We start from the raw sequence: 11,219 nt of genomic DNA on the forward strand, positions 1-11,219 counted from the left end.
TAACATTACATCCTCTGGCAACAGCTCTGGTTGACATTCCTGCAGTCAGCATGCCAATTGCATGCTCCCTAAAAACTTGACGCATCTGTGGCATTGCGTTGTGTGACAAAAGTGGCCTTTTATTGTCCCCAGCACAAGGTGCATCTGTGTAATGATCATGCTGTTTAATCAGCTTCTTGATATGCCACACCTGTCAGGTGGATGGATTATCTTGGCAAAGGAGAAATGCTCACTAACAGATGTAAACAAATTTGTGCACAAAATTTGAGCTAAATAAGCTTTTTGTGCATATAATTTTAGTCATTTAGCAGACGCTCTTATCCAGAGCGACTTACAGTTAGTGAGTGCATACATTTTCATACTGGCCCCCTGTGGGAAACGAACCCACAACCCTGGCATTGCAAGCGCCATGCTCTACCAACTGAGCTACACGGAACACTAATGGGATTTTTCAGTTCAGCTCATGAAACACTTTACATGTTGCGTTTATATTTTTGTTCAGTGTACAGTATATGCATTTCTGAGTAGAAAAATATTGTATAAGCAAAACCTGTAACAATATCTGTTTGCAGAGTACAAAAATAGATCACATCAAATATCAATAATCTGAATTCAACCAGACAGTGTACAAAAGGCCTACTACTAAAGTAACATAAAAAGTATAATACTTGATTATGTCATTAATGTAGTGTTGTCGCGATACCAGAATTTTGACTTTCGATACTGATACCAAGTTTAGTATTGCGATAATCGAAATACCAAAACGATACCGCAACAACAAAAACGTTTCAAAATGTCTACATTTCCATGTTGCATTATTCAAGTGTTAACAATCAATCAATCAAATGTATTTATAAAGCCCTTTTTACATCAGCAGATGTCACAAAGTGCTATACAGAAACCCAGCCTAAAACCCCCAAAGAGCAAGCAATGCAGATGTAAAAGCACGATGGCTAGGGAAAAAAATCCATAGAAAGGCAGGAACCAAGAAACCAAGAGAGGAACCAGGCTCTGAGGGGTGGCCAGTCCTCTTCTGGCTGTGCCGGGTGGAGATAGTGCAGATGTAAAAGCCACGCAGATGTAAAAGCACGGTGGCTAGGAAAAACTCCCTAACGTCTGTGCAGCATGAGAGGTATAGCAAAGAATGAGGAAGTGGACCAGGCTCGTTGCCCTTGGCGGCGGGGCTGCGCTGATACAGACTTGATCCTCTCAATCACGTCAGACACGTAACAACAATTCTAGTACCGAACATTATTTTTGTTTTGTTGAGAAAGGGTTTTTCTTTATTTTTACTATTTTCTACATTGTAGAATAATAGTGAAGACATCAAAACTATGAAATAACGCATATGGAATCATGTAGTAACCAAAAAAGTGTTAAACAAATCAAAATATATTTTATATTTGAGATTCTTCAAATAGCCACCCTTTGCCTTGATGACAGCTTTGCACAATCTTGGCATTTTCTCAACCAGCTTCATGAGGTAATCACCTGGAATGCATTTCAATTAACAGGTGTGCCTTGTTAAAAGTTAATTTGTGGAATTTATTTCCTTCTTAATGCGTTTGAGCCAATCAGTTGTGTTGTGACAAGGTAGGGTGGGTATACAGAAGATAGCCGTATTTGGTAAAAGACCAAGTCCATATTATGGCAAGAACAGCTCAAATAAGCAAAGAGAAACGACAGTCCATCATTACTTTAAGACATGAAGGTCAGTCAATACGGACAATTCCAAGAACTTTGAAAGTTTCTTCAAATGCAGTCGCAAAAACCATCAAGCGTTATGATGAAACTGGCTCTCATGAGGACCACCACAGGAAAGGAAGACCCAGAGTTACCTCTGCTGCAGAGGATAAGTTCATTAGAGTTTCCAGCCTCAGAAATTGCAGCACAAATAAATGCTTCATGGAGTTCAAGTAACAGACACATCTCAACATCAACTGTTCAGAGGAGACTGTGTGAATCAGGCCTTTGTGGTCGAATTGCTTCAAAGAACCCACTACGAAAGGACACCAATAAGAAGAAGAGAATTGCTTGAGCCAAGAAACACGAGCAATGGACATTAGACCGGTGGAAATTTGTTGTTTAGTCTGATGAGTCCAAATTTGAGATTTCTGGTTCCAAATGCTGTGTCTTTGTAAGACGCAGAGTAGGTGAACAGATGTGTGGTTCCCACCGTGAAGCATGGAGGAGGAGGTGTGATGGTGGCAGGTAGCTTAGTGGTTAAGAGCGTTGTGCCAGTAACCGAAAGGTCGCTGGTTCTAATCCCCGAGCCGACTAGGTGAAAAATCTGTCGATGTGCCCTTGAGCAAGGCACTTAACCCTAATTGCTCATGTAAGTCGCTCTGGATAAGAGCGTCTGCTAAATGACAAAAAAAAAAAAAAAAAAAAAAAATGGTGCTTTGCTGGTGATATTGTCTGTGATTTATTTAGAATTCAAGGCACACTTAACCAGCATGGCTACCACAGCATTATGCAGTGATACGCCATCCCATCTGGTTTGCGCTTAGTGGGACTATCATTTGTTTTTCAACAGGACAATGACCCAACACACCTCCAGGCTGTGTAAGGGCTATTTGACCAAGTAGGAGAGTGATGGAGTGCTGCATCAGATGACCTGGCCTCCACAATCACCCGACCTCAACCCAATTGAGATGGTTTGGGATGAGTTGGACCGCAGAGTGAAGGAAAAGCAGCCAATAAGTGCTCAGCATATGTGGGAACTCCTTCAAGACTGTTGGAAAAGCATTCCAGGTGAAGCTGGTTGAGAGAATGCCAAGAGTGTGCAAAGCTGTCATCAAGGCAAAGGGTGGCTATTTGAAAAATGACAAATAGAAAATAGAAAAATAAAAAATAAAAACTTGAATGAGTGGGTGTGTCTAGGTACTGTATATGTATTTTGTATTTTTTTATTCCGATTTTTCAGGGTGTGCTGCAGAACCCTCAGCACCCCTACTTCCCACGGTTATGCATGGGCGACTGTGCTGACCTGCACTCCTACTTCAACCGCTGCCAGTACATCAGAGTGGAGAGCGGCTGCTTCATGATCTACGATCGTCCCAACTACATGGGCCACCAGTACTTCCTGAGGAGGGGAGAGTACTCCGACTACCAGCGTATGATGGGCATGAACGACTGTGTCAGGTCCTGCCGCATGATCCCCATGGTATGGAGTTTGATACCAGAACATGAGTAGGCCTGTACACCGGTAATCTTGTGCTATGTATTGGTAATTCTATAAAACGGTACTGGAGTATCACAGGGTTCTTGTCCTGGGCCATTATAGTTCACTATTTGTGTAAATTACCTATCTGACAATTGTAGGTTCTAATCTACATCTAGTTAAATAATGTGTTGATCATCACTCAACAAGCTGCATTTATTCTGGCTATGTTGATGACATGTAGAAATTGGGTTGAGTGACGTGACTCTGTCATTCCTCACAGCACCGTGTCAGCTTCAGAATGTACGAACACCATGACATGGCCGGCCAGATGACGGAGCTGGATGACGACTGCCCCAACTGCATGGACCGCTTCTGCATGTCCGACTTCAACTCCTGCAACGTGATGGATGGCCACTGAATTATGTACGACCAACCCAACTAAAGGGGCAGCAGTACTACCTGAGGACCGGCCAGGATCGTAGATACAGCGACTGGGGAGGCATGAGCCCCAGGATCGGTTCCATCAAGCATCTTATGGACTTCTAATGAAAAGGACCTATTAAGAAAAGGACCTTCAATGACAAACCAATCCTGATCAAGTGTCTCCTGTACGCCTTTTTTCACACAATAAATTGGTATCAGTAATCCTAATGTCCCTGATGGTTTTTCCTAGATGCTTAGGTAGTGCTATTGTTAACTTTCTCAATTACATAACACTGACATGATGCTGCCTCTGTGACTGACTGGCATTCATATCTGGGTCCCCTGCGCACCACAAGAATGTGTTTGCCCACTGAGCTAAAGCCTAGGCTTTAGTTTGTGGAGCTAACGCAAGTCTTCAGGTCTCCGACAAGGTTACTCATCACGTAAGCGTTCACTGACATGCGGTATAACATTGACTTTTATTTTAAATTCCGGATCAGTTTGAAAATTAAGTATTTCCTCTCAAAGTGAATTACCACAGTTTTTTACTTCTTTTTTTTCTTACTAATGACATCATGGCAATATTGTTGGCCATTATGTATGTAAACATGATATATGATTACATATATGCATATTCATATGGCCAGAGATTTTGTTTGCCCACAGAACACAGATCTTTAAGTATAGAAAATAACAACGGGGCCAAACAACCGTTCATTACATAATTACGGTAACATCAGCGTTTTCAGAGTGCATCCCTACATCTAGAAATAAGAAACATATTCTGTGGCTCACTTGAAAGTCTCACGGATTCAATCCAAGAAGGGCATTTTATATGCTGATACATATGCATAATTGTGCATAAAAGGACACAATTGAAACGGACCGTGTTGGTGAATGACAATGATATGCTAAATGTCTCATTGATTTGTTTTGCTGATGCTAAGCCCAGCCATGCCCCGGGTCTCCAGTATACAGTAGTGTTTTCTGTCAATAGTGATGAACATGTGAAAACTGGCCAACAACAATAACTCATCACACAGTAAGGCATGGCTATATATAAACAGATTTGTGTGCTAACTCCAGATCATTATTTGAATGACAATACTTTATGCTGCGCAATCACACAGCTGCTTTTTATAAAAGGACAGAGGCACAGAGAGAGTGACCATTGAGTGTCTATCTGCCCCACACACAACCATGACAATGGGAAAGGTAAGCCAGACATCCACTTGCATTCATATTACTATAAGGCAGTTTTATAGTATAACGGGGAAAAAACACCAAACATTTACTTTTATCCACCATATAATGATTACGAAATGGAAAAAAATATATCAGTAGATGTATGATAAAAAAACTTTTTTTTTTAAACAATGACCAAATTATGCTTTAAAATGTCTACACTCCCCTTTGCAGATCATCTTCTATGAGGACAGGAACTTCCAGGGTCGGCACCATGAGTGCATGAGCGACTGTGCCGACCTGCACTCCTACTTCAACCGCTGCAACTCCATCAAGGTGGAGAGTGGCATGTTCATGGTCTACGAGAGGCCCAACTACACTGGCCACCAGTACTTCCTGAGGAGGGGAGAATACAATGACAACCAGCGCATGATTGGCATCAATGACTGTATCAGGTCCTGCCGCATGATCCCCATGGTAAACCCAGTGTAGATGTCTCAAACACAGGGCTACGCTCACATTGCAATGTGTTTTTATAGAAGAGCACCAATTAAAACTTCTTGAACTTGGTAAAGGTGTTCCTCAAGGCTCAGTTTTGGGCCCTACTTCCTTTTGCTATATTGTCTCGTTAATGATTGACCATCATTTTAATCTAAAAACCCCTTTCATCTAAATGTCCTTGTCCTGTAGCACCGCGGCTCCTACAGGATGAGGTTGTACGATCGCCCCGACATGAGTGGCCAGATGCAGGAGCTGAACGACGACTGTCCCAATGTCCAGGACCGCTTCCGCATGTCCGACATCAACTCCTGCAACGTGATGGACGGCCATTGGCTCATGTACGACCAGCCCAACTATAAGGGCAGACAGTACTACCTGAAGCCTGGTGAGTACCGCAGACCCAGCGACTGGGGTGGCCTGAGCCCCAGGATCGGATCCCTCAGAAGAATCACTGAGTCCAACAACTAAAAGTTCTCAATAAATCTGCATGTTCAACCAAACATTATGTGTCTCTTTCTGTCAAACGGTGAACAGGGGCATCTAGATTCATCCACAGAACACAGAGTGATTTGTATTCAATATTGAGTATTACAGTATCATGCTCTTTAATGGCATTGTATAACAATAAATCTACACATATGCATGGTAGAGGAGGCTGGTAGGAGGAGCTATAGGAGGACAGGCTCATTATAATGGCTGGAATGGAATCAATGGAACGGAGTTAAACACATTGTTTCCATGTGTTTGGGACCATTCCATTGATTTCATTCCAGCCATTACAACATGGAAGACGGTTCATAAATACAATGTAAACATTATCAGATGCACATTTTCATGTTGCAATGTTGCAACATAATCAATTCCCTTTCTGTAACTCAAGTTCTTCAATCAATAGTGCTGACTATGAGTTGCCCAGACGTTTCCCTATTGTATCAAGAATGAAAATATTAGCAAATTCTGCTGAGTACAGATGTAGGATCTTAACTTGAGCCAGTTTGGTACAGCAGGAAAATAATCCTGCAGCAACAGGAAATGTGAATTATCATGTGGATTATAATTAATTAACATTTTTGTAGGAGTTGATAAATTTTTCGTAATTTCAAAGTGGAAATGACAAACTTCAGAAGCCTTTTTGAAACCTTAACTACACTACAAGTTTGAAATGTTCTGCGTTGCAGGAAAGTTCTCCTGAAACAGGGTGATCAAATTAAGATCCTACATCTGTAACACATTACACAAATGTGAGTGCAAAGCAAAATATGTAGGGTATTCACGTCATATAATTCTCAGATTGTCGCAAACAGCCTGTATTCGTGTGAATGGTGCTCTCGTACACAAAAGATGGCAACCAATAAATACAAGCATTTGATGTGAAGTATTTAGGGTAGCAATCTATTCTAGGTCGATTGGTGTTGTTTCACTCCACAGTTTCACTCCGTTTAAACCATGGTAATATGGGTGTTAATTCATGGTAAAAACTTTTTTTAAGTTCAACCAACCTAACAGATACATTTGCATATTCATTATGTCTCTGGGGGTTTAAAATACAAAAGGCAGGAGAAAAAAAGGCGGCTAGTGTGGATGGATTTATTTCAACATGATTTCCCACGGTCATTCATTCAACAGTCGTACATTCAGCTTCTTACATAGTAATACGTCTGATGGAGCCCACCCTGGCGCTCATGCTTCCCCACTCATTGTATCTCCTGTACTCTCCAGGGGTCAGCAGGTACTGGCGCCCCCTGTAGTTGGGGTGCTCATAGAAGAGCCAGGAGCCCTCCATCAGGTTGCAGGAGTAGATATCGTTGTAATGGAAGCGCTCGTAGAGGTTGGGGCAGTCGTCCGTCAATTCCATCATCTGTCCTCTGAACTCAGAGCGCTCGAAGATTCTCATACGGTGAGATCCCTGATGCTGTGGAGACAGAGAGGAACGTTATTGGGATGATAATCATGTCTAGCCTATCTCAGAAAACATTCATACTATTTAGCAGTAGAATACGTCCAACAGAGTCAGTGGAGGCTGGTGGAGGGAGAAATGGGGAGGATAATGAGCCTGTCCTTCCCATTTCTCCCTCCACCAGCCTCCGCTGCTCAGAGTCCAGCAGTTGATTTCATGGGATCAAACTACAAAGGCCCAAAAGGCCCTGTAATACTTTAGAGTCCCTCCAATACTTCAGAGTTAACGGTATCTCTTTAACCTCTTCCTTAATCTGTCGCTTACCTGGGGGATCATGCGGCAGGACCTGACACAGTCATTGAAGCCCATCCAACGCTGGTAGTCGGAGAACTCGCCTTCCTTCAGGAAGTACTGATAGCCCATGTAGCTGGGCCTCTCGTACACCATCCAGTTGCCGCTCTCCACCCTGATGGAGTTGCAGCGGCTGAAGTGGGCATGGAGGTCAGAGCATTCTCCACCGCACTCATAAGAGTGACCCTGGAAGTTCCTGTCTTCATAGAAAATTATCTAAAAACAGATCAGTTGAGGTGTTTTTTTAGTGTAACACCAGATATCTTCCCCAGCAGTGAGCCCCAAGATTTAGAATTATTTAGAATTATTGTACAGACAAAAATTCCTGATAAGAGGCACACATTACCTTTCATTAATCTCATCCCCTTTTATTGATTTTGAATAATCATTCATTCATTATAATAATATTGAATAATCTATGGAGGAATGCAGGGGCACCACATATGCATAGCATAAAAAACAGCCTTACCTTTCCCATTGTGAAGGTCAACTTTGGGCTCACTGGCACTCAGCACGGATCGGGATGTGCTCTCTTTATAATCCATGGACAAACTGCAGTATTGTCATGTAAATGGTTTGACTTTTAACACGTCAGCGTTTTTTTTTCGGGAGAATGCTGTGAACACTGCAATGTATTTTTGTCTTTGGTGGTCAACAAAGTAAGTATTTTTTCCTTTCAAGAAAGGCTTCTTATGTTAGGATGATTGTAATCATAAAATGTATTGTAGATGAGTGATCATCTCTTGATGATTAGAACTATGTTGTTTTAGACTAGATTGTGCTTTGTTTGGGATACACAATTCTATTTCTATATGAATAAATTAAACTGAGTAAGCTGGTATAGAAATGGCAGACCAATCTGAGTAATACATGTGTCCAGTTTTGTGTACCAATCCAGGTTAAAACATTATAGTAGTGGAAATTATGTTTTCCTGCATGTACCCCATCACATTTTATAGAAAACAAAGTACACAGTACATTTTGGGGGGAGTTCTTTATTGAACTTTTAGAAATGGAAATTACTCCATGTCACCAATCTTCGTCTTGGCTCTGTGAAACTTAAATCCGTTCTACCTAATTTCTACCAGCATGTTAAATGTGCAACCAGAGGGAAAAAAACTCTAGACCACCTTTACTCCACACACAGAGACGCATACAAAGCTCTCCCTCGCCCTCCATTTGGCAAATCTGACCATAACTCTATCCTCCTGATTCCTGCTTACAAGCAAAAACTAAAGCAGGAAGCACCAGTGACTCGGTCAATAAAGAAGTGGTCAGATGACGCAGAAGCTAAGCTACAGGACTGTTTTGCTAACACAGACTTGAATATGTTCCGGGAATTTTCCAATGGCATTGAATAAGTGCATCGATGACGTCATCCCCACAGTGACCGTACGTACATACCCCAACCAGAAGCCATGGATTACAGGCAATATCCGCACTGAGCTAAAGGGTAGAGCTGCCTCTTTTAAGGAGCAGGACTCTAACCCGGACGCTTATAAGAAATCCCCCTATGCCCTCCGACGAACCATCAAACAGGCAAAGCGTCAATACAGGACTAAGATTGAATCGTACAACACCGACGCTCGTTGGATGTGGCAGGGCTTGCAAACTATTACAGACTACAAAGAGAAGCACAGCCGCGAGCTGCCCAGTGACACAAGCCAACCAGACGAGCTAAATCACTTCTATGCTCGCTTCGAGGCAAGCAACACTGAAGCATGCATGAGAGCATCAGCTGTTCCAGACGACTGTGTGATCACGCTCTCCATAGCCGATGTGAGTAAGACCTTTAAACAGGTCAACATTCACAAGGCCGCAGTGCCAGACGGATTACCAGGACATGTACTCTGAGCATGCGCTGACCAACTGGCAAGTGTCTTCAATAACATTTTCAACCTGTCCCTGACTGAGTCTGTAATACCAACATGTTTCAAGCAATCTCTATTGCACTCCACACTTCCTTTCCCACCTGGACAAAAGGAACACCTACGTGAGAATGCTATTCATTGACTACAGCTCAGCGTTCAACACCATAGTGCCCTCAAAGCTCATCACTAAGTTAAGGACCCCGGACTAAACATCTCCCTCTGCAACTGGATCCTGGACTTCCTGACAGGCCGCCCCCAGGTGGTAAGGGTAGGTAACAACACATCTGCCACGCTGATCCTCAACACGGGGGCCCCTCAGGGGTGCGTGCTCAGTCCACTCCTGTACTGCCTGTTCACCCATGACTGCATGACCAGGCACGACTCCAACACCATCATTAAGTTTTCCGACAACACAACGGTGGTAGGCCTGATCACCGACAACGATGAGACAGCCTATAGGGATAACAACCTCTTCCTAAACGTGACCAAGACAAAGGAGATGATTGTGGACTACAGGGAAAAAAAGAGGACTGAGCACACCCCCATTCTCATCGACGGGGCTGTTGTGGAACAGGTTGAGAGCTTCAAGTTCCTTGGTGTCCACATCACCAATGAACTATCATGGTCCAAACACACCAAGACAGTCGTGAAGAGGGCACGACAAAGCCTATTCCCCCTCAGGAGACTGAAAAGATTTGGCATGGGTCCTCAGATCCTCAAAAAGTTATACAGCTGCACCATCGAGAGCATCCTGACTGGTTGCATCACTGCCTGGTATGGCAACTGCTCGGCCTCCGACCGCAAGGCACTACAGAGCGTAGTGCGTACGGCCCAGTACATCACTGGGGCCAAGCTTCATGCCATCCAGGACCTCTATACTAGGCGGTGTCAGAGGAAGGCCCTCAAAATTCTCAAAGACTCCAGCCACCCTAGTCATAGACTGTTCTCTCTGCTACCGCCAAGTCTAGGTCCAAAAGGATTCTCAACAGCTTCTACCCCCAAGCCATAAGACTCCTGAACAGCTAATCATGGCTACCCAGACTATTTGCACTGCCCCCCCACCCCCACCCCATCTTTTTACGCTGCTGCTACTCTGTTAATTATTTATGCATAGTCACTTTAACTCTACCCACATGTACATATTACCTCAACTAGCCTGTGCCCCCGCACATTGACTCTGCACCGGTACCCCCCTGTATATAGCCTCCCTACTGTTATTTAATTTGACTTCTGCTCTTTTTTTCTCAACACTTTTTTGTTGTTGTTGTTTTATTTTACTTTTTTATTAAAAAATAATTGCATTGTTGGTTAAGGGCTGTAAGTAAGCATTTCACGGTAATGTCTACACCTGTTGTATTCGGCGCATGTGGCAAATACAATTTGATTTGATTTGATTTGAAGGGAAAATTTGATGGCATGGATTTAACATAAAAAACACTGTAAAACATATAATTGAGTCATTTATCCAATGTCAAGTCATTAAAAATGTTTATATATTCAATGTGCCTTGTGTTACTTCCTCAGGTCCTCTACATTGTGACATTTTCATAAAACCAAAATTGAACAGCCCTGCTCTAATTTAATATGTTTCTGTAATCATATTTTGTTATGCATCTCATGCGATGGCCATACTACCCACAATTCTGCTTTAAATGGTGTCCCTGCTATGTGAAATGTTAAACTCAGCAAATAGAGGTATCAAAATAGTTGAAGCATTTGTACATACAGTGGGGAGAACAAGTATTTGATACACTGCCGATTTTGCAGGTTTTCCTACTTACAAAGCATGTAGAGGTCTGTAATTTTTATCATAGGTACACTTCAA

The 11,219-nt window shown here is 42.7% G+C and overlaps 2 protein-coding genes and 1 pseudogene across 3 annotated transcripts; 2 read left to right on the forward strand and 1 right to left on the reverse strand.

The window, feature by feature from the left end:
- The first annotated feature begins 2,971 nt into the window (after window positions 1–2,971).
- On the forward strand, window positions 2,972–3,712 carry LOC311116946 (gamma-crystallin B-like; annotated as a pseudogene). Its single transcript has 2 exons — window positions 2,972–3,166; window positions 3,447–3,712. The product of its transcript is annotated as a gamma-crystallin B-like (transcript).
- Window positions 3,713–4,789: 1,077 nt separating this feature from the next.
- On the forward strand, window positions 4,790–5,743 carry LOC311116945 (gamma-crystallin M2-like; the record flags this gene model as incomplete). Its single annotated transcript, XM_084191956.1, has 3 exons — window positions 4,790–4,804; window positions 5,009–5,251; window positions 5,465–5,743. 3 exons carry the CDS (start codon window positions 4,790–4,792, stop codon window positions 5,741–5,743), a joined length of 537 nt encoding a protein of 178 aa, XP_084048082.1.
- Window positions 5,744–6,917: 1,174 nt separating this feature from the next.
- Window positions 6,918–8,001, reverse strand: LOC311116947 (gamma-crystallin S-1-like; the record flags this gene model as incomplete). The annotated part of the gene is made up of 3 exons (XM_084191957.1): window positions 6,918–7,187; window positions 7,497–7,739; window positions 7,993–8,001. 3 exons carry the CDS (start codon window positions 7,999–8,001, stop codon window positions 6,918–6,920), a joined length of 522 nt encoding a protein of 173 aa, XP_084048083.1.
- Window positions 8,002–11,219: the final 3,218 nt, after the last annotated feature.

Source organism: Coregonus lavaretus, assembly GCF_964263955.1.
Source record: "Coregonus lavaretus genome assembly, contig: HAP1_SCAFFOLD_4385, whole genome shotgun sequence".
Lineage (NCBI taxonomy): Eukaryota > Metazoa > Chordata > Actinopteri > Salmoniformes > Salmonidae > Coregonus > Coregonus lavaretus.